The following is a 27,727-nucleotide window of genomic DNA, read 5'->3' as shown; positions in this document are numbered from 1 at the left end:
CGGGACCGTGCTCATTGTTTTAAACAACGTGCGGGAGTGCGCTCATCATTTTGGAAGAGTGATAAAATCACTCGAATTTTCTTTCATTTAAATAAATTCGTATTACTTTTTCAGTTTCTATCTCTTATGAGATAACATCAAAAAATTTAAGAGGCAAATAATAATTTGAAAGATGGAAAGAATTGCCGGTTGCAGTTATGTCTCAGGATATGCTAAAAAAAAAAATTCTATGTTATATATGTGACTCTCTTCTGTTTTCGCTGAAAATATTGACATTCTAAGAAGACTCAGATATCGGTTCCCTCAGAGACACGACCAGCTCCTTCTTGCGGGAAGATACCATTGGAGGATAAATCGTCGTTTTTGTTAAACTAATTTTTTTTTATGAAATACGATTTTTTTATATTTTTATGCAGTAGATTGAAATAAGCTCTCAAAGTCGCACGCAAGCATAAGTTCAAAAACTTGAAAACCCTTAGTTCAAGCTGAAGGCTTAACTGGTGCAGAAAACTTTGAAAATAGATGTCCCTTAGAAAGTGGTTCCCAAACTTTTTGTACCAAAGGCACACCAAAAGTCTAATAGACATTTCTTTATACTTATTTTAACTAAACCAATCATTTCGATTATTATATTCTATTGCAATAAAAAAATGGTGGTCAAAACCATAAAAACACTTGTACTTGCAATATATTGAATTAATTGCAATCATAAAAATTTTTCAAATTTATATACTCTTATACGAGCAAAAAAATTATCTCTGTTCCTCTTTAATTGAACCGAAGCACGCTCATTGCTTTAAAAACAAGCAGGAAAGGGATCACAGAATTAGTAACTTAGCAGGAGTCGGAGTGTGCTCAGGATTTCTCTAGCCGACACATTATCTGTTGAAAAGTCATATTGTATACAACTCCAAATGTACTCTCTGAATGAAAAGATTGATGTAACAAATGACGTCTCTTTCAAACAATAATATATTGACAATTAATCAAGCAACTTTTGTAATTATGGTTATTGTCAATTGTTAAAATTGATATTATATTAATCAATCAACAGTTCTCTTTATGAAAGTGTCAATTACAGAAATAACTTTTGATAAGAAATCGAGAAGGGAAATAAATTTGAAAAATACTTAATAATAGTTATAAAAAGATATAATTTAAATAGGGTTAAGGGTATAGGTTAAATTATCAATTAAAGGGGCATAGGCTACAGGAGGACCGTGTCTACTCCACTTTTTGATACTTTACAGACATCATAAAACTACGATGAACATACTTTTATTTCTAAAAAAAGTATATTTTTTCCCCCATTAATGTTGGTTTTTTTAGAACAGAGTTTAAATATTTTGAATGAGTAAATTCAAGGTTAAATTTTGACTTTAGTCAATTATGTTAGATCTTATTTATGTCCAGAAATTGGATTTTAACATTTTTTTTAAATATTAAATTAATTTTATTTTTCATCACAGAAAATCCCTATTATTAATATAAATAAGGACCTATAAACCTTCTTCTTTAAAAAAAAAAAAAAAAACATTTCCTTTTTTTTACATCCTGAAAATCGACTTAACCCGTAAAAAGTCAAAATTATATTATTTATTTAAAAAAAGTCTCACGCACGCTTTAAACAAGATGTAAATAAATGGCATCTCCGGACATAAGAAAGCAGTTGGTCACTCTCATATTGAAACCTTTTTTTTCTTTTTTTCATTCCTTTACACTAGGGAACATGAAATTTATACAAATTAAAGGAAGCCAAGATTATAATTTATCTTTGAGTACAGAATCCCAAACTAATCTCAGTTTTATCTAGGTTGTTAGGTTTCAGAAATATCTGAGATTATATTGATTGAATTACAATGAATATTACTAATTTAAAAAGGTTTTTATTGATTTATTGATCTTATTCTGAACTCACATATTTCCATTTTAAGGCTGAAAATGATGAAAAACGAGATTCTTCTTAAGGCTCATATAATTTATTCACAATACATAGTGATGGGGAATATCAAAGCTTATATAATAGAAAAATATTCCAAGTTGTTTTTTTAAGACCTATTTAAAAGAGATGCATATTGACGGACTTTGGTTCGATGTAGTATCTCTTTAGTGATTTTTATAGGGTTGTACCAGAAAACCTATTCAATGTAATTATAATGATGTTAGACGCTGTAATAAATAATAATGATTAAATTTAATATCACAAAGTCAATAATGCCGTGCTTTGTACAAATTCAAACATAGCCATTAGTAATTATATTTGAAATATTGAAATTCCCTTTTCATCGTGAATGGATCTTTTCATTGTTACAATCCTGGAATATTGTTCCCAAGGAAGGAGTATACTCTGCTCTCTTATTAAGCCTGGTAGTTTTCCTCGGATGAATTTTCATCTTGTTGTCGCCCGTAGAATACGGAATTTTGACTAAGAGCATCTCTTGATCAAGTTAGAAGTATTTTCCTTCGATTGCCTCTAACTGCCTTTAGTTCTAACTCTGGGAGAATAAAAAATTCAACTTCTTCCGGTCTTAATGAATGAAGATTATCTATGGCCTTAAATTTGTATTTAAATTTCAAATTGTTATATAATTTAGTTTTATGGTTAATATATATATTATAATGTTGTAGTAAAAAATTATCATATATTTTAATTATATTTCACATCCAGAGAATTTTATCTTAATCTGAATTAAATGGATCCCGTTATAATTTTAACCCTTCAATATATCATTGTCATATATGGGTTGATAGATTCTTACTCAAGGAAGGAGTCGACTTTATTCCCCAATTAGGATTAGCTTGGTTTGCTTTTCTTCTTAGGATAAATTTGCATTCGGTGATCCTCTCCTAGATATCGGAATTAAAGCAACTCTTTAGCCATATACGCTCGTTTCCCGATTGTTATTTTTTAGATCCAGTAGTCACACAGTTCTTGTACTAAACATGACGTATCCACAACCTCAATTTCATTGAGTACTTTCTAATACTTTGCTGACGTATAGCTACATACTGGAAATAATCCATTAGGAGATAGTGCTAAAAAAAAGTATCTCTCCTAATTGAAAATCGCTTTTATTTTTAGATGAATGTTTTTTTTTTCATTGTTACTATTAAAATATTAAGCAAATTTATTTCTATTATCAATTAATCAAAATCTTCTACAAAATAATTATATTTATGTCATTTATATGCATAATTTGTATAAACGATGAATTCAAATTGCACTTTCTTGAGTTATTTAAATAATAATAGAAGCAAATAATTACCAATAAGATCGCTTTGCTAGATTTCGTTGGCACCGCACAAACCCATGCTATCTGCTCCAAAGTTGAATTAAACTTTCAATATTTGAGTGACTATATCTTCGTCAATTTTAGAGCCACAAGATTCAAATTTTGATATCCTCAAGGGCATAATCTAGTCTGTAATAGGTATAAAAGTTGACATACAAAACGACCGACAGACTGTCGTATGAACAAAACGTCATATAGATAAAACGTCGACCGTACAAAACGTCAATCGAAAGAACGTCGACCAAAAAATATTAAATTTCAAAATATGAAAAGCAGTTTCTATGACATTTCACTCCGGAATTTCCCGCCTGAGATATTTACCTGATCAGTTCTACATATACTAACAATAAGGAAACCTTATTTTTCCCCATTTATACCTCAAAATTTGGGGCCATTTTGGGTTCTGTCATGCTCCAAATTTAGATGAAACCCACTACTGTTAATTAAATTACTTTTAAGTGCCCCTCTCAACATCCCAATTAATTCCAGAAAAATCAATAAATAGTTACATTGTATTAAACATATTAGACATTCATATTTAAACTATAATTTTCTTATACATATAACATAGACATCCCCCCCCCACACTTACATAAACAATAATAATGGCCTCTCAACCCCCCCCCATTTATACCCAGAAAGTTGGAAGGTTTTCATGTATCGTTGTGTCCAAAAAATAGATAAAAACTACCACCGTCAGATAAGTTACCAGCTAACGTAACTCACAACACTTTCATTTATATCCGGGAAGTTGGGGAGCTTTCGGGTACCACCGGATCCCTGAACGAGATGAAATCAAAAAAACTTCCAAATTTATGGGGTCTTCCGGGATGTAAATGAGGGGGGATAATATAAGTAGTAGCTGTGGGGTTTTTTAGGCCCAGCAGCATCCCCAAAACAGATTTTAACATTTGTAAATGAGGGATTATAAGGGGCTCTAAGTGACTGTTTAAATAGTGGTAGTGGACTTCATTTCATCTGGGAGCCATACCCGAAAACAGCCCCAACATTCGGGTTGTCTAAGAGCCCTTAATGGGAGTTTATATGGAGGTGTTGTTGAGAGGTGTATGTATTAGGCGGGAAATATCTGAATAGGATATTTGGGGGAGCCCCTTATAAAATTATATTCTATGGTCGACGTTTAGTCTATTGGGCGTTTTGTCCATTCGATATTCTTTCGGTCGACCTATTGAAGGTCGACGTGTTGTACACGCGCCTTCTGGACACTAGATTGTAAGTTTTTTTAATTATTTATACCTGTCCTGAATACCAAGTTTATAAAATGCTTTACCAAATTGTATATTTTTGCAATCAAAATACATAAAATTGAGCGCTATACTACGATAAGTTGGTATATAATGTATAATCAAGCTTACATTTCAAGGATATATATACCTATTTTATTAAACTAAGAATTAATACCGTTTATTAAACATGTTGATGTATAATAGCACATGAAGCTATTGAAGTAAAACATTATCATAATTATATTTGTTAAAAGCTTATAATTTGGTTTGCACACCACTGCAGCTAATAGTCAGTGTAAAATAGGCACAATTTATCTGCAGGAATGCAACACTGCATTGCAGATAGGATTGTTAAAACCCCATAACTTTGTTTTGTACTGCATAAACTCATATCATATTGCAGTTAGCATATTGTTGCTTCTGAAATAATGACCAAAAAAAAATCATAATCAAAATACATATCGATGGTTACCCTCTAAGACTTATTAAACTCATTTCTTAATGTTTTTCCAGTTAGTTTGCTTTCGTGCTGGGTCAGCAAATTCTAAAAAACAATTAATGGGGGAGGGGGTAAAATATTTTTTGCAAAAACGAAAAATATTTTTCGTTGAGTATATTTTGTATAAATGAATTGGAATCAAAACAGAAATTTATGTTTGAGAGTAGAATCTAAAACTAATTTCAGTTTTTCTTCAGTCATCTGAATTTTGAAATATCTGGGATATAGAAATTGGGGACTAGTATCGTTCAGAGTTATCTTTTACCATTAAAACTATCACCAAAATTCAAAGTAAGATTAATAAAGCTGATTTAAAACTGTTTTTTATGATTTAAAAGGGTTTTTATTGATTCTGTATCTTGTTTTCCATTTTTAGGCAGAAAAATGATGAAAAACGACATTCTTCTTTAGACCCTTATAACTTATTCAAAATACATAGTGATGAAGAGTATCATAGCTTATATTTTATGAAAAATATTCAATGTATAATTTAAAAAAGATAAATTTAGATGAAAATTAATCTACAAGGATTTTTGTTCCATTTTGTATTTTTTATGTGATCCCACTTTGAAAGATTAAAATTATCTACTCATCGTGAATGGATCACTTTATTTGTTTCAATCATGGTAACTCATTCCCAAGGAAGGAGTCCACTCTAGTCCCCTAATAGGTCTGGTAGTTTTCCCCTGGTGAATTTTCCTCCTGTTGTCCTTTGCAGAATTCCGAATCCAAATTGGAACATATATTAGGATGGATGATTAAGTTAGAAGTATCTTCCTTCGATTGCCTTGATCTTCCTTTTACGAGGCATGACGTCATGAAATTGCATTGAAATTTGATAAAATATGATAATAATGTTAACTATTTGCTTGTACATCCCCATAAAAAATGGGATCACTACAAAATGCAACAAAAATCCTTGGAGACACATATTTTTTAAATAGATCTTTTTTTAAATTATACATTGAATATTTTTCTATATGCACACCTCTTCAATATTTCATTAATACGACTACCTTGCTATTTGATCAAAGTATGTTTATACTATTTACATCATGGAGCACTACATACATACAGTGCACCCGGTGACTCGTTTTGCTATATTTAGACATTCATACAGAAAAAAAAATTCTTTTTTATATTATGTACTATGTTTCTAATTTGTTTAGAAATTGTCTTTGAGCAAAAACCGAGAAACAAATATGAAAATAACATAAAATTTAAGGTTTTTTAAAGATATATTTTAAAAAGAAATAATAAATTTTATGGCCGTCTTCAGCATATTTCTTATTTATCAATTTCTTCATATCTATATTTTTTGCTCGTAATGCAATGATTGGGTTTTTAGAACTAGTTGATCCCACTTTTTTTGATTCCTAAAGACGATTTTACCTTCAATAAAAAACTAAAATAGTAAGTAAAAAAGGAGCTTTCTTTTGGTGGAGCAAGTGGTTCTATTATTTAACTTTAGAATACATAACCCAGTCAGCAGACAGAGGCATATGCAATATATAAATATATATTTATTGAAAAAAAACCAAAAATTAAACTTTATTGAAAAAATTTATCAAAATTTCACGAATGTTCACAAAAAATAAAAAATTTAGAAAAAAATTTTAAAAATTAAATTTCAAATTCTAAATTTTTCGGAACCAAATTTTGAAAATTCAAAGCTGTATACAAAAAATTAATATTTTTAGGAAAAAAATATTTTTTTTTGAATTTTTTTTTATTATTAAATATTCTGAAAAGAAATTTGAATGTTAAATTTTTTGAAAAAATATTTCAAATATTATTTTTTTTGTTGAAAAAATTTTAAAAATCCATAGGTATTCACAAAAAAATTAATTTATTGAAAATAATAAGGAATATAAAAATAAAGTTATTCTATTGAACTTTTTGGTGTGTACGTTTGCGTCCCAATGATTCCTAGGGAAATAAATATACTTTGTTGATATGGATTTCACTAAAAGATTCCTAGGTTATATTGTTTAATTGTAATACTATAATGTTTACTTAAACTTAATCAATGCAACTCCATCTAACCAATTAAAGGAACATTAAAAAAAATTAAAACATTAAATTTTCTAGTAAAAAGCAAAAATTATTTAATTTAAGGAGGGGGATTCAGCCTAATCTACCCATCCCCTTGGACGCCCCTAGCAGACGATAAGTCAACTCGTGCTTCACTATCATAATTAAATTAAGGATATCCTATAGCTGTAAAATCCCAATAAATCCTCGGAAAACGGGATTATGTGAGAGAAACTCCAAGATGTACTTATACAAGCTATAATGTATAAAAATATATTAATGTACTGCGACAAATTGACAAAAAGTTGTAATATAACTTTCTTTTGTTCACATGTGAGCCTTATATATTTATACAAGATAGAATCGTATATGAATATTGTACAAAAAAAAGAGAAAGAGAGTTATTCACTATTCCGGCAATTGTTGAGTATAAATTGTAAGAGACAATTTCTTTAAAATGGAAAGGATGTGAAACTTTGTGATTTTTTAAGGCTTTAAGTGTTCCATCAACTTTTCTTTTAATCTCTTCTTCTTTTCATTGTTTAATTCGATATTCATTTTAAGTTAAGTAATAAATTATTAGAGTAGAGGTCAAATATGGTCTATATTTAGGGGCGTGTGCAGGATTATATATATATATATATATTGTTATACTAAAAAAGAATAAAACAACAGCCGATTTAAAAATAAAGAGAGATCAAAATTTTATGTCGTGAAGATATGTCTCAATAAAACTGCGACATTGTTTAGATGTTTGGTTGTATTGTAGTGGTTGGTTTGCTTATTGACAGTGGAATGAATAGTGAAAAAAATTTCATTAAAAAAGACCAACCTTTTTTCCTAATTTTTGTTTGCCTTGACAAAATTTAGAATCTTCTTTGCTCTTTCCCACTGTCTTAGCTTGCTCTCTAGAGAGATACGATGTTTCGTTGTCCTCCTCCATGATGTTGCAACATTGGCATTGAGGATTGAAAATAATGAACTGTGTACCACTAGATAATGAATAAGGGCATTGAAAACATTGAATCTAATTATGTTTGCTCTCAATAATAAGAGTTTAAAGAATCCATCATCTATTATATTTTATTTTAAATAATTCAATCGTTAACTTAAAATCAGATTTGAAGTTTCTATAAGTTTTAATTGATTATGTTTTTAGAGTTTTTTTATTCTATTGTAAAAAAAGAAAGTTTGAGGTCTAGTCTGCTTTAAATTGTTTTTGATTAAGAAAGTATATACATTGTGAATGAATATAATTTTTTTAAATATGCTTCATAATAAAGAATATTCCACCGGTTGGAGATAATGACGCAATTATCATTGTATAGTTTTTTTCTATAAATATTTAAACTTTCTTTTCACATTTTTCAAAAGAAGAATTTTCTTGATCTAAAAGATACGCCGTTGTTATGTAACAGTCATTTGAGTGAGCTGATGTGACTGTTTTTTGCGAAAATGGACAAAATTGAGTATCATGTTGTCATTTTTCATAATTTTCTGATTTCGAACTTGAATTCTATGTATGCCAATACATTGAATCTGTGTCATATTCGATTTTTGTAGGTGTAATCCCTATCAAAAACAAAATATTGAATATCAGTTCGATACTCAATTTTGTCCATTTCTACAAAAACATTCCCATCAACTCACTCAAATGACTGTTGCATAACAATAATGTATCCTAAAATACCTAAAAATTAGGTGAATAACTGTCAACAGATCCTAAATAGTGCTACGAGTGCTGCCATCTTCACGTTGAAGTCAGAAACTTTTCATACCACCCTCATATGTACCTATAATAATTCCAACAAATTTTTTAAAGACGTATGATGAGAATTCCTGGAAACTATCATACTGGGTGAATCCACTATTCCTATGGTCTAAATCTACATTCAAAAGTGATATTTTCCTGAGTTTCGCAATCGACTCAGAGAATACACCCTTCATGTTTTGCTATTACGAAGCACAATAATAGTCAATTTTAAGGATCTAAAAAATTTTAATTTCCCACTAATTCCCAATATTTTTTTAATATGATCGATATTATCGATTCCCGGGAATCCCAAAAAGATCAATTATTTATCATCACTATTAGTCTCTGTCATTCAAGAGCCCACGCAATATATATATATAGCTGCTATCTCCTCAATAATTAATTAATAATGATCAATGCATTGGAAACTAAAAAAAATACTGATTTGGTTGCAACTACAAAAGTCGCTTCTACTAATCTAAGGATAATATTTGTTACAACTATAATCAACAGTGTATCAAATGGGGTTTAATTTAATGGAAAGACAATCTTTTTGTACGAAGAATTAGAAACAAATTATGTTTTCCATCTTAGTGATGGTGAATATTTAAGATAGAGGATGTATATTTTCCAAAAACAAAAATAGAACATGTCCAAATTGGACGTAAAACACGTGCCTTGGAACATTTTTTTTATAAATTACATCACCATAAATCTAATTTTTAGAGTAATAAATGAAAATCCTCGTTGGACACAAAGTATAGTTGAGGATCAATATCGGAGTAATTTCTGTCCATATATGTTATTTTCTAAATAGTTTTTATTTATTTCTTACAAATTATAAGTCTCTAGCAGCTAATCTAGTAAAACGTCATAACAGCTAAGCTGTTTTCCTTCCAAATATTCTTCAAATTGTCAGGATTACCGCTTTTAATTTCGTTTTCTTTTATTCTTACATAACGACAGGACATGTTATACGCACAGAAGATTGAAAAAATAGGAAATTTGAAGAATTGTGCACTTCTTTTTAGGGCTACCAGAACATTTATTTCCAAAGCTGTTATCAATATTATTTGATTATAGAAGAAAGAATAATAAATATAGAGTAATCAATAGTATGTAAAAGGGAGCTCGTCTATTTTAAAAGTAACTACGAGAGAATGTGCTTATAAATGACGGAGAGTAACAGTGAATACTCGTTGTTAAATTATAAGTGTAAATCCTTGTTGGACTCAAAGTAGAATTGCTAATTATTTCAAGCAATGCCGAGTACTCTCTCTAATACCTTCGAAAATCGAACCTTTAAACGAGTACTTTATAAGTAAAATACATTCTACCCATAAAATGAGAATATATTTTTAGCCGTAAATGTGTATAACCTATGGTTTTTATTTTCATATCTATTTTTTGATTACATATTTGAACATATGTTCCCCTTGTTAAGAGTCAATAAGTGAGAAAAGCTTTTCTCATAATATTTAATAATGTTAATATCACTGAGACTATTATAACTTATATCTTTTTATTCCTAATTTCATAGGTACCTGTGAGTTATGTATGTAGCAATGGAGTCATTGAAATGTTGGAAATCCTGGAGGATGTCCCTGGGATTGACTATAATATTCCAGATAAGGAGGGCAACACATGTCTTCACTTTGCCGCACAAGCAGGACATGTACAGGTAGTGAGTTTCCTTCTTAATAAAGTCAGAACCATTCAAATCGATCCATTGAATAATCTTGGATTCACTCCTCTTATGAAGGCTGCCATCCAAGGCCGTGTTAAGTGTTCCAAGCTTTTACTCTTCTCAGGTAAGACTTTGTCTTTTTTATCATGTCTAGTAGGGGAGGATTAATTGAAGAATTGGATTATTTTTGGGAATTAGAATGGAGAAAATAAGGGATAATGTCTTACTCTATTATTGCAATTGTTATGTATTGTTACTAGACTTAGACTTTTTAGGCGATTTTTTGGAACAAAATGAACAAAAAAAAGATCGCTAAAATTTTGAAAAATAAGCACCAAAAATATTAAAAATGAGCAATTTGCATTTTAAAAGAATCAGTTTTATTAGATAAATTAAGGAAATAGGCTTTTTTTTTTGGTTTTTTTTCATAATTTATTGATAAATTTTGCTAAAGTATATTAACAAATCAAAATGTTAAAATCAAAATTCTTCGGTTAATTTTTGCCTTCGATCAGTATATATTATTTTAAACAAACTAAAATACCATTCAATGTCCAAAATTAGTAGTTGGAACCAATTTGAATCTTCAAGAGTCCGGTTAAACGGCGGCATCTCATCTTCACCGCCACTGATTATACACCTAACCTTTCGCATTAATGGAAGATTAGGTTTTCTTTATTTGGCCCTAAAGCATTTCTCCTTTTTTGGATCATTCAAGGGTTATTATTCAACAGTCAATTTACTCCAAATTTCCCCTTCCTATCATTGGTTGTTATCCCTCATAAATCTGACCATGTAATTATAACATTGATTGCATCAAATATATAGTTTGTCCTCCAAAATGAGAGAATGTTTTCTTTATTATTTTCTCACCTAATGAAGGAGGGTTTGGATTTGATTTCCCCTCTCCAAAAATGTCATCAAAGAATGTAAAAGGCTATTTTGTAATCGAACTTGAATCCATGGCAGTCTAGAAAATGATCAATATTCTGAAAAAAAACAAAAAAACAATGTCAAAATGAGACATTTTTGGAGTGATTGAGCGAAAGTTCACAGCTTCCAAGCCTAACTATTACTTATTATTGGTATTTAACTATTTCTTACTTTTCTAATTTATGAAAAAAAAAATTGAAAACCTTCCGTTAAGATACAGAAAACAACCATGTGAATTTAAGACTTTAGTCTAATAATTTAGTAAATTATTATAAAAAAATCAATGTTAGATCAAAATATGCTCAAAACTGGGAAGAAACAAGTTGGACACACACTGAGCGTTAACGAACGTGTTTTAAAGAGATGCAGTCGGTGTAGCAATAAGTTTTGTACATGTATTGTATGTTGTTTCATATCTGGGACAGTACCAAACATTTCTAAACGTGTTTAATCATTGTACTGTACCGGGCTATCTGTTAGACTCGCTAGTAGTGATTTAACATCGATCGATCTACAATTGCACAAGTCTACTTTAGACCGAACCTAGGAAAATTTCCGGAGTACGAAAATTCAGAGTAGGCTTTCGAACAAAACAGTAAATAAGACAAGGGGTTTTTGTTTATTTTATACAACGCATTTCTTTTTAAATACTAAATATAAAGGTGAAACTATTATCCGTTGAGTGTTTGTGAATAAAAATAAAGAAAAGATTGTTTTTGTCAAAATAAATATGAATCCTTTATTTTCAATCAAACGCTATTCAAAAGTCAAAAAAAAAAAAAAAAAAAAAAAAGCAAATAGAATCGTAGTATTGTAAATTCAGCCTATTAATGAAAAGAGTAAATGAAGCGTTCAAAAAACTAAATTGTCTTTAAGACAAAAATTTGTTGATTTCAGGCAGCTTAAAGAGTTTCATGGAATTACTTATAAATAGCTTCGTATGTTCAATGCTAACTAAAAATAAGGTTTTTCGGCGGCAATATTCCACCTGGTCATTTTTTGTTCGAGTAATAGTCTTCTTCAGGTAATTTTTATTTAGTCAAATTTCCTTTAGGCAATTTACATTTGGTCCAATTTCCTTCTACCAGTTTCCCTCTCGGGCTATTTTACAATGTGAGAAACTCTAAAATCATTTCATAGTGACTAAAGTATGTCGTATACCCCGCAGTGGCCTTAAAGATTTTCCAAAACGCCATTTTTGATGATTTGGGTTAATTTTTGGACTAAAAATAAAAATGAAATATGTGATTGAATCTCAAAAAAGACATGAAGCGCAAATGTGATTATTTTTAAAAGTATGTTTTATATAATCCAAATCGTCACCTGGAATTTTTATTGCATCGTCCCATACTTATACGGGTGTGTGTGGTAAATTAGTGTGAGAAGGATGGCATCTTTAAAATTCATTTGAGGCCAAGAACAACGAAAGACTAATAAGATAGATCTTTATCATGAGTAAAAAATATAGGTACTTACAAATTTTGGTATTTATCAATTAAGCCGTTTGACTGTAATACACCAACGATCGAAGATAGATCTACGCCAGGTTACGATTTATTTCTTTACAACTATTGTCGTTTTGAACAGATAAATGCAATATTCTCTTAAAAGGGTATTAAATATATTTAATAGCAATTTTATTAAACTAATTTTTTTTAAATCAAAAGACCTGTATTGTTAAGTAATAGATGATATTAAAACAAAAGCACAACTGTTCCTAAAAAAAAGTAAATTTCAAAACTTTAATGGATCCAAATTTGCTAACTTGAGAACCTAAAAACCCAACATTTAAAAATAAGATTCACCTTAATTATTATATCATTTAACCCCATAGAAACAAGCCATATTTTAATTAACAAAACCTCTTCATTTTGATAGGGAGAATTGAAGAAGTTTGAAGAAATACATGGTAGGAATTTTAAACCCGAAAAGTTTAAGGATAATGTATACTACAATTTATCCACCAAAATGAATTTAGTAATTCACAAATATTTTGCTCTTATATTGTAGGGCCCATAGTAAAGCAAATAACTAAAACCAGCCACCTCCAGCTTCAACCAAAGCCTACAACCTGGGCTTGAACCAGTTAAAGGCATTGATGAATTACTCCTGGTCTATATTGGCCACTACCTCGAGAATAAAAACCCTTAATGGAGTCGACATTGTTATGTGCACGTTTGTTGGACTTATCTCCAAGACAATCCGTACATAAATGTCCAAGGGGTTCAGATCTGGAGAGCTAGGAGGTCACAACCACGACAAGAGAAAGTCTGGAATGGATTTTATATTTTGCTAAGAACGACCATCTTCCAGGTGTTCCTGACACATCAGACCCCTTGAAAACCTAGACAACATCCTTAACAATTGATTCCTAAACTCAATAATATCCTTGGGCATGCGCTTGGCACGGAGGGACACAATAATAGGATAACGGCGTTCGTATTCGGATGTTATCTCAAACATTTTTTTTACTTTTAAAGTTTTTAGGTTGAATCTGAAAAGCAAACTTTTATAAAACTAGATGGTAGGGTTGCTAGTAAGGTTGAGGATTAAACTTGTTCGGGATTTAAAATCTCCGCCTTGTAATATTAAAAGTGTTTAACAAAAGTTGGCTGTAAAAGATCTACGTGTCAAAGTTTTGATAGATATAGCAACCCACCTTAACTGATTTTATGTAATACTTTGTGCATAACTCGGCTTTACATGTGACGATGGCCAATTTCATTGCTTCAATATATTAGGAGATTTTCCTGGTTATTAAATAGCTATAATTATCAGAGACCATACCGGGTGGTTCAATGAAATATTTACACTTACCAATTCAATAATTAATTCAGGTTTAGTGATTGAAATTAATTCAAGTTTAGTGATTGAAATTAATTCATATTTCGATATATTAAAGCATAAACAAATAACTACAAAAAAGCAAATCTGAGCTCTCTAGGTTACGTAAAAGTCGAAAATGACACTTGAACGAGGTTGACGAATTTCCATTCGTGCACTCCAAGTAGTTAGGTGTCTCCAGGAACACATTATTCGCCGTTAGCAAGTTTGAAATGTTTAGTCAAAAAGCCCAAACTGGACCCGGGGGAGTTTAAAAAAAATAGCCAAATCCAGTCTTCTCAGTTCCATGAGGGTACATGCAAGAGATCTCGGGGCTTTACACCAGACTGCCCGTAAAACAATCAAAAAAGTGGTTGGCCTTATGAGGGTAGGGAGGTAACTTTTGATACCAGCAATGAAAAAAAAACACCATTTGTTCCACTGCAAGACTCTTTTGAATTCTTTTGATACCAAGGGGAAAGTATGCAGAGGTCTTGTCATCCAAATACCGAGGCCTCGAATCTACTGTCAGCCAGAACTGGAACACCATGACGGAGGACTATATTTGTAGTGAGTGAAGGGCCTCCCGCCTCTACCTGGAAGCTTTCATTGTCGCTAAGGCAGGCTACATTAATGATTAAGAGAGCTCAGACACAAATCTATTGATGTTATTAATCTTGTTAAAATTCTATTTTTAATTAATCAATCATATCTTGTTGAAGTTTAAATTTCAAAGTGTTCAGATTTGAATGGACTACTATGTTATAGGCAAATCGAAAAATATCTCTAATAGAAATGAAAGAGTAATTCTTAAAGAAAAAGGATCCTGTGCCCCCCTCTTTATTAGAGCTTCTTTATGTTTATCCCTCATATATGATTTTGTTTTTGTTTTATGGTTGTATGAATGACATGAGAACGTCATTATTCTTAATGTTTCTTTTCCTTAAAGAATTTTTTTAGGATGGTATTACATATTATATCTAAAGGGTTCTTAAGAGAATAGTTCTTTCTTTATTTGTCTTCTTCCATCCCTTTACATTTATTTCTTTTATTGACAAAAGGGTAAGCACATTGTCACAAGGCAAAATGAGGAAAGGGTACTCCCTATTAAAGCATATTAGAATCTTTAAAAATGTACAAAACTCACTTATGATGTATTTAACATTTATTTAACAATATTGTCAATGAGTTCTAATACTATTTGTAGGAGCAGCTCCAATCCTTCAACTTGTTGCTGTGACAAACATCATTTTATATAATATACCTATACATGCTTTAAACTATTAGCTTTACACATAGTTACAAAACGCGCATGTAAGCTGAGAAGATACATATGTAGTTGTAATTATTTATTTTTCCTATGCAAGATGTTGCTTTTTATAATACGAAAACAGATGACGTGACTTAATGTTTTTGACCATTTTTTTATGCCGTATGTTTGTAACTTTTTCTCCCCTTTGTAAATTAAGTTAAAAGGGGGAATTCATGGATACTACGTAGCTAGTTATGGAGTAAAATTCAAGCCTCCTATCTGACAAAAAAAATTGTCCCCTCAAAAATATACATGATAACCCAGACAATTTGAAGAATGTTTGGTAGGAGGGCAGCTTAGCTGCCATGACGTTTTATTAGGACAGCTCCAAGGTTCTGTGAAAGAAAGAGAAAAAAACAAAATTAGCTAGAAAAAATAAGCTGAAATTACTCTGATGTAGATGTCTGATGCTAAATTCTACTTCAGGTCTAACAAGGTCTTACACTTATAACTATTGATAGAATTATAGTATTTTTATCTGTACAATTTTTTTTTTTTTTTTTTTTTTTTTTTTTTTAATTCGGAATTGGAAGTATGAATTTTCTCTCCCGTAGCTGCTGCTATTATTGAACTCCTGAATAGTTAACTTCTTTTAGTACTAAAACGGAGAGTAATCAAGAGGATTTGTTGTGGAGTTATAAGTGTAAGTCCTGGTTGGACTTAGAGAAGAATTGAAGATCGATGTCATAGTAATTATTGTTAATATACTTGCTTATTTTCTTATCCATCTCCTCCCTCGTCACAGTTGATTGTTCCTGTCCTCCTCTAAAATATTTTTTAAATTGTCAGAGTTAATATATTGATTTTTGGTTTCTTTTTTTAACAAGCCCAAATTCCATCTCAATTAATTACACCGAAGTAACTCTTGGTCTTTCATCACCAAATCCACTAGTTATTATTTTATACTTAGATGGTCCCTTCTCAAGAATATTCCAAGCATGATAACAGCTGGGAAAAATAAAAAACCATGCTCAGTTTTCCAACAATTAAAAACTGATCCCACTTTCTAGGACATATTTTATACACCTCTTCGCCTTCTATAAATATTGATCCTATGGTATTTGTATTACTACCTTGCTTTTTAAAGCTTTAGGTAAACTGATATGACCTTGGCATTGGACCTGTAGGGCCGCCAAAAGTGTCATAAAAGAGTTCAAAAGAACTCCAAATTCTCATTCAAAATAGTCATGCAACGGAGGACATGGATTTATTTTATTTCTTGTGTCAAAAGGGGGCTCTCCACCCTCACAAGGTTCTTTCCACGCACTATTCTGATCTCTCTCTGGAAATTCTACTTTTGAAATCTGTAACCCTTTCATGGACCCTCATGGACTTAAGGTGATTGTTCTGGTCTGTTTACTTAAACTCCTCCGGGCCCAGTTTGATTTTTTTGAGAGAGCCCTTAGTTCACTCCAACGTTTCTGACTTGCTGACGGCATAGATAGTGGCCCGTGAGACGACAAACTGCTTGGAGTGCGGGAATGGAAATTTGTCGATCACATTCAAGTATCATTTTCTCGAGTTGTACGTAAGCCATAGAGCTCAGATTTATTTTATTTTGTAACTAATTTTTTACACATAAATATATCGAATCATGAATTAGTTTCAATCACTATTGAATTAGTAAGTGATCAGATTTAAATGGACGACCTTGTACCACATATATTACTCATAAAAAGCCAATTTCAATAATAATCAAACTAAGTATTTTTTTTTTTTTTTACTTTTTTTTTCATTTTTTTTTTTCACCATTTCAATGGCTTAAGCATAATTATCAAAATAAATCAAGGTCTTATAGCTTTTTTTTGCCTAAATGCCAGTAGTCTCGACGCTGATGGTATATGGGCTACATATATGAAAAGCGTTATATTGTTGGCTTAAATTAAATTAGCTACATAAAAAATTTTTAGAGCCGCAGCTTAGACACCTTTTGTTTCTTTGGCCCCAAAGTTTGTAAACGTATTATCCTCAAAGTAAACACATGAAAGTAAAAGAAACATAATTACCTTCTTAAAGAAACTAATTTTTTTAAATAATTAATACGTTGATAAAACATATAATACTATAAACCTTTAAGTGAAGGCTCATGCGTGCCCCCTACAAATAGAATAGAAGAACTGAAAAAATAATACATTGACATAACATAAGTTCATAAAGCTATTTATTAACCATTAGTCTAATTTATTTAAAAAACACCCATTTATTAGATTCAAATAGTTTAATATATACCTATATCTAAAGAAGAGACCTGCGATACGCTTGATATGCGAAATAAATAATTTCATAAAAGTTGTAATTTATGAATTTAACAGCCAGGATTTTTTTATATAGGTATATGTTTGACTATCTAAATCTAATAAATATTTTTTATTCATAAAAATAGGACAAATAGCCTTTTGAAATTATGTTATGTCATTGTAGTAATTTGTTATATTCCGATATATTAAAGCATAAGCAATTAGTTACAAACAAAATCAACTTGAGTTCTCTAGCTTATATCGAGAAAATGACAATTGAACATGATCGACAAATTTCCATTGACCCACTTCAAGCAGTTATGCGTATGTAGGACCACCGTCTATGCCGTCAGCAAGTCTGAAACGTTGGAGAGGAAGAAAGACTATGTCAAAAACAGGCCAAGCTCCTCAATTCCATGAGGGCCCAGGTAAGAGATCTTGGAGTTTCACACCAGACTATACAGAGATCTATTAAAAAAGCGAGAAGAAAGAGCCATTTCAGAGTGGAGAGTCCACTTTTGAAACCAGTAATGAAAGAACTCCACCTCCTCTGTTGTAAAACTCTTTTAAATTAGTCCTTTGAGTGATTTTGAGCTATTTTTTGACACTTTTTGCTCTCATACAGCTATGATGCCCTCAACTACAACTTTTGACTAGGGGAAGCCCTGCAGTGTCTGTCATCCAAACACTGATCCCTCAAAGCCACTGTCAGCCAGCATTGGGACGTCATGACAGAGGACTACATCTGCAGCGGGTGCAAAAGCCTTCAACTGCAGCTTGGAAGTAATCATTACCACTAAGAGTGGCTATATTGGTGATGAAGAGATCTCGGACACACATCGATCTATAGTATTAATTTTTTTGAAATTCTATTGTTAATTTATAAATTATAACTTGTTGAAGTTTAAAATTCAAAGTGCTCAGATTTTAATATAATAATCTATTTCTAAGAGCTTTACAAATTAAAATCTTCCAGCCTCAACAATTATCCCTTTCAAAAGAAACATATCCTTTGATTTAAAATTTAATTGTTTGTAGGAGTGAAAAAGCCATGATTAATTACATTTTAGATACACGAGAATTACTAACGTAGTATTTTCCTTCCACCAAAGAAGAATCTTTACAATATTGCGTGAACACGCATGATAGATATTTATCCCGGGGCTTTTATACAAGTTTTTCTCCAAAATAAATTTGGTAGAGAGGAAATCCAATTGTAAAAGACGATAAAATCAAAAAAATATCTTACTGATAATTTGAAACTTCTTCCATTTTCTTATATATTTCTATTGTATAAAGGGGACTTCTTCCAATCTTTTAGCAACTCTTAAATATGTTAAACGTTGTGAAATAACTGGAGAAATCTCCATTTTTTTAAAATATTTTTGTAATTTTAAACAACTGTACAATTTTATGTATCTGGCCGATTTTATAAATAAGAAAGATAAGTCTTTTGTGTCTTATGTATAACAAAAATCTTCGCGTGAAATAAAGTGTTCCAGAGTTTTTATTTTTTCATTTTAAATTTACTTTTTCCCAATATCTACCGTAATGAAGGGGCATTATTTTACAAAGTTTGATTTCGCCCTCCAAAGTTTTGTCTCTCCAGCAATCCTCTTTCATTTACAGCTGGTTTTTTTTTTTTTTTTTTTGGTTTTTTTTTTAATTATTGAAGTTTTCATTTTATATGCACAAATTACATAAGAAATAAATGAAGGAGGAAAGATCACGTAAAAAGACCACATAAATAAACATTTAAGCTTATAATTATCGCTTTCTTATAAATAAAAAAAAGCTAAACATTATATACATATTACTAATCAAAAATAACTAAATAAAATCACTCAACATACAGAATTTAGAACACAAATACAAACATATAGCTAAAAACAAAATAGGAGTAAATAAGAATCATATAAGAATTAATTCACCATTAAAAGTACAAACAGTCTCCCTAGTAAGACTATTTATTTTTAAAAGCTTTATAAGATCTTACAATCAACTCTAAAGAGTCTAAATATTTTGCAAACATCGAGGGATAATTCCTAATAATATTGCCTCCATATTTACATCCAAATTCACAGGTGTCCAGAACCATTAAAGAAAAGGCAGCATACCTTATAATAGCTAAGATGATAATAGCTCTTATCTCTACAGCAGCTAAGGGCTCATAATTTGTAATTTTGCTGGCAATAAAAGCCTTGGAATTCAATAACACTCATTCCAACGCCTTCATCTTTCCCGCGGATCCCTTTCGTTTTGAAAGCACAAACAAAACCGGTGCTATTGGGTCTACTGCCTTCAACCCCACTCTTTAAGGACGCCCATGCAACCTCTGATGTATATTTAAGTATTATATGGGATTAAGCAAATTACTATTTAAGAAAGTTTAATTTGTCTTAACAGCTCACAACTTCAATCTGGATGAATTGGTAGCCAATTGTCTAAACTCTGAACACAACCCTATCTACCTCTTGTGCAAGGATCACCCAAATTTTATACTCAATCGTGTTTTCATAAGGCAATGGTATGAAGAAGAAAGAATGCTTGGTAAAGGTTAAACATATTCCTATTTTTTTCTGAATGTAGCAACATCAGGTATCAGTGAACAAGTCTGAGACTGTTCGATTTGCTTAATGAACCATGACATTGATCACAAGCCTCGTGAATTTGTTATTCACATTTCACCAAAATTAAAGAGGTTAGTCAGTCTCAAGTATGAAAAATTCAATCGTTGATACTAATTAGTGCTATTGCTTTGTGCCATATTAAAAATGTTGCATTTTTGCTTCTTAATTATAGAGATGTAACTAATAAAGTATCTTGTTTATTAAGATACTTTATCGATTTGGAATGCCTGAAAGTTATGTTTTGTGCAGATGCCCTCATTGGATTACATCTGGTTGAGCTTTTCATTTCTTTGACTACATCGTCTAAAAAACTTACAGCACAAATATTCCGTTGCAAGACTTACACACAGAATTATTAGATCATTTACTTTTGCTACAAGCAGAGGAACTAGCATTCAAGTTTGTTTCCTAGTAGAATTTCAATAACTGAAAGTATTAAGAATAAGAAGTTTACAATACAATACTTGATGTAGCAGGTACATTAAAACTGAACTAATTTAGATAATACTTCCTGAATTGGCCAGAGAATATCAAAATTAGAAAGGTGGCATTTTTGGCTTTGGTGAATATGAGGAGTCTACTTAGCCTAAAAAACACCAATACACATTTTGAGCGAAGAACGCAGTGTAGCTTTACCCAACTATGAACTTTATAGAATAGAAGCTAAGTAACTGAATTGTGCATTATCGTCTCAAGTCTAGGGAAGATCAACAGTTTTAAGTGATAAAAAATTGTTAGGGTATTTGAAGAACTATGGAAAACTGGCTAAAAAAGTGGTAAAAAATCCTAAATTATTCTAGCATGGGATTTGAAAGAAAACCAACTTAAAAAACAAAAAATGCTAGATTTATAGAAATTGCCAATGTTACAGAGGCTCGTGGGACGAATGAAAAACTAGAATAACGGAAAAAATAGGTGGTCTATTTATTTCCAATGATACAATAGAAGAATATCTCCGAGCTGGCAAAGATGGTGAAATAAAACTACAACGTCTCCTTTCTCCATCTTGAAGGCTGCTATACCCGTGATGCATCACTCTTGCTATCAAAATCATGTGATCTTTTCCGTCTTATGAGAAACCACAAGAAACTGCCCCAGAATACTTATGTTGTAATTTTTGAAGTGTTTTTTCAGTAGCATTACTTCAAATGCGTATATCCCTTTAGAAGATTTTGGTGAATATTTAGATGTTATTTTAGATCAATAATTACATATATTGTCTTCCGGAAATATAAAATTATCAACACCGTAATATAATTATTTACATAATCAGGTTTATTATATATATATACAATTTTAGGGGTTAGCGATACCACTGGGGATCATAATATAGTTATATATTATATAATTATAAAATAAGCATATATAGTTTTAAAATTAGAGTAGGAGATATGTGTTATAATTAGTATATTTTTGTAAATAATGAAATGGCCAAACTTCAGTGGGTATGTACAAGGGGGTTAGTCTGGGTTGATACAACAATGTTTAGTAGTTTTGGACCATTATAAACTGTCTTCCTATTTTGGGGAGGGCTTCAAACGAAATGGGAATTAATGCCCTCCAGCCCCCCGGACCATAAAGTTAATATTAAATTCCTTAAAGTAAAAACGAATATTTTTTCACTTTATTTGTTAACTTTTATCTTTCAAGCAAACGTACTTTTTAGGGGTTTAGTAATACATTAAAAAATATTACAAAAATGACTTTCACAATGAATAAGTACTTAAATGTTTTACATGACTAATTTTATTTTTTATTTTTTCAGGGGCGAGTCCATTTAGAAGAGACTATGGACGTAGTTACACCCCTTCACAATGGGCTAAATTCTGTGGCCGCTATGTTTGTGCAGACTCCATCGAAAAGTTTGTTCGAAGTGCAGTACCAGGATCTATCGATTCCTCATTTGGAGACCTTGGAGGCTCTGCCAATGATAAATTCAAATTCCGTTCCATTCACAACTCCCCTCGAGATGGCTCATCGTGGCTATCTCGGAAAATTAAAAAAGCTTTCACAAAGGATGATTGCCTCAGGTTTAAAAAAAGAAGTGATAGTAATGCGGGAGGAGGGGGAACAGATCCTCGATCCTCCAGGAAATTTATCATACCTCAACTTCAAATCACTCCAATTAGCAACAATAATAATGCTTCTAGCAACCCCAATTCCAAGGATTCACACGCCTTTACTTCGTCGTCCAAGGTTACAAAGAAAAAGGAAAGGCGGATTTGGTGAGGTGCTAGAAAATGGCGTCCATGGGGGTGCCCACATTATCATCATCCAACGTTGATTGACTTTTTATTTTACATTTCTTTTCCTCTCTCAATCTCTCTCTTTGAATATCTTGCCAAATCAAAGTTTTATCCATTTAAATACAAATATACAACATACTTTAATAGGTACGCTCTGTGTCCCTATTCATATAACTTATTTTTACACTAAATATTTTTCAAGCAAGTAAGGCTTTACTACATTATCTTGATCTTGTTAATATCCATCCCATCCCGACAGGGTTTATTGATTAATGATTATATATACATAATTTCAAAATATGGAGGAAAAAGCACTCACATACAAAAAAAAAATCTGCTCCACCTCTTCATAAAAATTTCATTCATTTTTTCTCATCAAATAACGTAATAAATACATGTTCAACAAATTTTTCATATCCATTGAATATTTCCCTTCATTGCTTTGAAAATCATTTTGTCTTTGAAATATACGAGTATATGTAAGATTTTCCGATTGCAACTGAAACTTTGTCAACACGTAACATAAAGTAACATATGCTTACAAAAAATTCGACCTATAAGGTTTTTTTTTTTTTTAACTTCAAAATGCGGCATTTTTTATCAGTCAGTGAGTTTGTAAGGAAAATGCAAATAATCTATCTACAAAGCAATAACACATAGATAATTTGTTGTATCCGGAAGAAGAGCTCGTTTGGAGCCAGCACCATTCCTAAGAATTGCTTCTTTTTTACTCAATGACTAAGGTTCATATTGATCACAGTCCAAGTTACTAGTTATAATGTAATTGTTGTCCATTATTTATATGATAGGATAGCTAAAAGTCCTTTTTCGTGAGGACATGTGCTCTAATTTACACATTGTTTAATGACTTTTTTATGAATCCGTGAAATGTACAGTTTTATTATGTACATACAAAGATACAAAATGTTTTTTTCTAATAAAAAACATTTTGAATAAAAGTTTATTAACTTTAACCCCCTCATCTGGTCCAGTGCCCTTTTTATGTGTCAATTATAGTATGGTGACACAAATAATATAGATAGTGTTGATACTCGGTCCGAGACCGAAATTTTCTAATTTATTTTTGGTTAAGTTTTACCTAAATTTTTATAAGCCAATCAAGATTTTATCCAGACTCCGGTTTGAAACCGTGGACCGAAATATAATTCTTAAAACTTAATTTTCTTTTTTTAAGTGCATTTATCGTTGGACTGGATCATGAACGATTAATTTTTTATTTAACTTGGAGACTAGACGGAAGTTAAAGGGAATTAGTGAAGAATTATGCGGTTATAGAGCGAACCCCAACACTAAAAATAACCGATATAATTTATAAAATAACTTATTCAATATTTGAATTATATGTTAATTTATGTCGTCAATTAAACGCATGATTTTGATGCGTTTGAATTTTGATTTACAAATAATTAGTTAATCGATTCAATAGAGCAATACCAGAAGGTGTGATTTGTATCTTTAGCACCGTGATTCCTAACCTTTTCATAACTATGGAGCCTACTAGGTTTGTATTTTCTACAAAGAGCATCAAATTTTGGCCAAATATTTGAGTTTATGATTTTTTTTTAAATATTTTTATGATTACTATTTAAAAAAAATATATATTGGGTACTTTTGGTAACCTTTTTATAAAAAAAGACTGTCCTATAAAATGAATTTATGTTTAAAAAAATACATTTTTGATGGCATTTAAAGAAAATTAAATTTTATTACCTTTTTTTTATAAAAAATACAATTTTGATTACATTTTTAAAAAATAAACTTTTTGATAACCTTTAAAGAAAGAGATAGTTTTATGGTCTTTTTATTAAAAAGACTTCTTTTGATGGACTTTTTATAAAAGAAAATTTTGATGAACTTTAAAACAAAAAAGACTGATTTAATGACCTTTTTAACACAAAAAATTTATTGATGAACTAACGGAACCCTAGACTATGCACTACAAAACCTTTTGTGCTCTGTGGAGCCCTAGTTGGGTATGACTGCTTTACTGTTTAGGTAGATCGAATTTTTTGAATTTATATGAAACTTTACTCCATGTATTGACAAAGATAGCAATGCAAAATGCCTTTCATTATACGATTTATCAAAATATCCACATATTATGACTCATTTGTTTTCATAAGCTAAACTACAAGCATAGCCCTCTCTCCCATTCTTTATTAATTCATATTGTATATGTCATTTATAAATCTACATATATTTATATTTTTTTTATTTAAAAATAATTTCCAAGATCTCATTGTCACCTTAAAATTTCCTAATCTACTCTACTAGTACTACATTCTATTCATTGATGTACTTAAATGTATTTTGAAATCTATGTCTCTACTATTATTAACAATTTTTTTTTCTATAAGTCGGATTCTTACACTCACATCAATAGCTGTCATCCAATACGTGTATCTACTACATTCATTAAGTGGGTTATAACTTTTAGCATTCCCATATCCCAAAATTTTTGCAAATCAGTGATATTTAAAATTTGAATAAAATTAAGTATTTTAAGTGATTAAAAGAAAAGAATTCACACATTAAATAATTTAAAATTTCTGTCATTGGGAAATATATGCTTTCTAATAACACAAAAGCAAGCTAGTAAGATTTATCAAAAAATTAAAACTTCATAATATTTTTTTTTTCGACGAATTATCTTCAATTTCTCTAAACAAATTATCATTATTAACCTTTAGGTGCGCCGAAAATTGGATTTAAAGTAATCAAAGTTAATTTTCACTATTAAAGAATAAGAAATTGATAAGGTTTTTTTTTAATAAGACCATATTAGAGCTAATATAAGTCATTTATATGAAGTAAAGGTTCTACACTATCGTTAAAATTATTGGATATCTTAACTCATCCCACAAATTTGAATATAAAGACTATAATTGATTCAAATATGTCCATGAATTATTGGCTTTCACATATCTACGAGTAAATATGAAGTTTTAAAAAAATGGGATTTTCTCTTTTTCTTAATTTTTGTTCATTATTGTTTTTAAATTGACACACAACATAATAGGTTGGGAAAAAAGGAACTTTGCTTTATTTCAATGCTATATAAGAAGTGTTACAATCACCAAGTATGCCCCGTTCAGCTCGGTAACTTGTTGTCAGCGAGAATCGCTTGTCACTATTGGCAAAAACTCGGACAACCCATTTTCATAGGCCTATATTGAAGTCAAATTTGTACCCCCCCAAGCGCATTGACCATAGACAGAAACAGGTAGTAGTGACATGGTTCCAAAGTCCAGACTGTAGGGTGGATGCATAAAAATTTCCCATCCGAGCTCCTGGAGCTTCCTGCGTGTTATCAAATATCTATGCGGCATGGCGTTGTCTTGATTATGTTTTGTTGTCTTCTATTCACCAATACTGGTCACTTTTGTTCGCTCACCACCTTCAAATGGTCGTATTGTTCACAGTAGAAGGTAGAATTGAGTCAGGAAAAAAAGTAAACCTTCATTTAAAATTATTTATCTCATTTTGAGTTGCAACATCGGGAATACTTGTCTTGAATTAAAAGTTGCACAACTAACTTAAAGCTAAAGCTCGACCTGATACTTTATAAATGAAATAATCCATATAAATTATTTCTTTATCGTTTAGGATGTAGTTAAAGATTGTACATATTTTCCTGAATGACACTGTATATTACACAGAATCTGAAAAGACCGTGTATATATTGTAAATGAATAAGGTAATTAACCCACAAATTTACACTGGATTTGGTGATCAACTATGGATATTTCTACTTCTATTCTCATTATCCGTGTTATTCTGAACGCTTATTGTTTGATATATAGTAATTTCTTGTCAAAGTGCCTGGCAAAATTCTTAAAAATAATTAAATAATAATTCCATAATTTGGGGAAATTAGTAAAACTATTACTAACTGATTTTGAGCCTATTTTCCCCGTTTCTTTTTGGAGGAAATGTGGCAAGAAAAAATAAAGGTTGTCAACAAAATTTCAATGTATTTTGACCTTGGGTTGAGATGGTCAGAAGACAATCAAAATTGGTTTAACATATAAATATCATTTGCATGTTTTACGAACTACAACCTAAAACAGAAAGGTCTTCAAGACAATTTTTGCTCATATTCATCATTAAAAAGAACTGAGAGCTAGATTGAGCTACAGATGTGAAATTTAATTTTTGAGTTTCCAAGTAATTGTATACTTAACATACAAAATTTTATTCAAATCGAATTAATAAAAAAAAAGGTCTAAACTTTCCATAAAATTACTGATATATATCTTCTTATTTAATAAAACTAAGTTGGACTCCAGGCTATTTATAATAACATCAACTCATGTTTCCTTCAATCTAAAAAGATTTTCCGTTAAGGAAATTTGCCATGAGATACAATTTGTGTATACAGTGAGTTGATACACCATGACTGAATTCAGTTAAAATTTGTTATTTTAGAGAAAAGCCTTGATAACTCAATGTTTTTAAAAGGTAATACTAATTCAATTTAAGACCCAAGGCATAATATGAATGAAATATCGCAGACTTTTAGTTTAAATCATATTTTAAAAAAATAAAGTGGGAAGTACTTTGTATCAAATTTTAAAACTATGTATTTGACTATAGACGAGCCTTAGCAGCTAGCTACAGTACTCTTTGGATCACCAAATCATATTAAATTTTCATTTTGGAATCTGATATTATTATTTTTAATTCTTGAAGAGATAATGTCTAAGTATTGAGTGAGTATCTTCTTGTGAGTGTGCACATTAAAAATGGAAGGTAACACCAAGGGCTTGTTGGGGAGTTAATATATGTCAAGCAAAATGTGTTTGTTAGTCAAACCTAATAACTCCAGGCACTCCCACTAGACTATAATATTTTTGAGAATTAACATTTCAAATTAAAAAAGTGAAAATAATTATAATTGATCATATGGAGTTGCACTGATTAAGTATGAGTATACATTTTAGTATTACATTTACTTCATCTGACCTAGGAATTGGCTTTGAACTCTGCATGCATCAAGTATTTTTATTTAT

The 27,727-nt window shown here is 30.6% G+C and overlaps 1 protein-coding gene and 1 long non-coding RNA gene across 10 annotated transcripts in view; both read left to right on the top strand.

Annotated features, from left to right (window-relative positions):
* LOC121118003 (uncharacterized) overlaps window positions 1-25,049 on the top strand; it is a 95,112-nt gene extending 70,063 nt beyond the window's left edge. For 6 of the 9 annotated variants that reach the window (XM_040712537.2, XM_040712536.2, XM_071888788.1 and 3 more), the window contains 2 exons: window positions 10,367-10,637; window positions 22,214-25,049. In XM_040712537.2, the coding sequence (XP_040568471.1) occupies window positions 10,367-10,637; window positions 22,214-22,677 (735 nt within the window). In that variant the 3' untranslated portion in view covers window positions 22,678-25,049. The remainder of the gene's footprint in view (window positions 1-10,366; window positions 10,638-22,213) is intronic. The other 3 variants (XM_071888789.1, XM_040712538.2, XM_071888786.1) reach the window with 1 other exon arrangement.
* LOC139905492 (uncharacterized) lies at window positions 19,903-21,697 on the top strand. The gene is made up of 3 exons (XR_011780280.1): window positions 19,903-20,158; window positions 20,225-20,519; window positions 20,621-21,697. It is a non-coding gene; the product is annotated as an uncharacterized lncRNA (long non-coding RNA).
* Window positions 25,050-27,727: the final 2,678 nt, after the last annotated feature.

The sequence above is a fragment of the Lepeophtheirus salmonis genome, chromosome 5, assembly GCF_016086655.4.
Source record: "Lepeophtheirus salmonis chromosome 5, UVic_Lsal_1.4, whole genome shotgun sequence".
In the NCBI taxonomy this organism is placed as follows: domain Eukaryota; kingdom Metazoa; phylum Arthropoda; class Copepoda; order Siphonostomatoida; family Caligidae; genus Lepeophtheirus; species Lepeophtheirus salmonis.
Note: the sequence above shows the minus strand (reverse complement) of the source record. Positions and strands in the feature narration are given on the sequence as shown.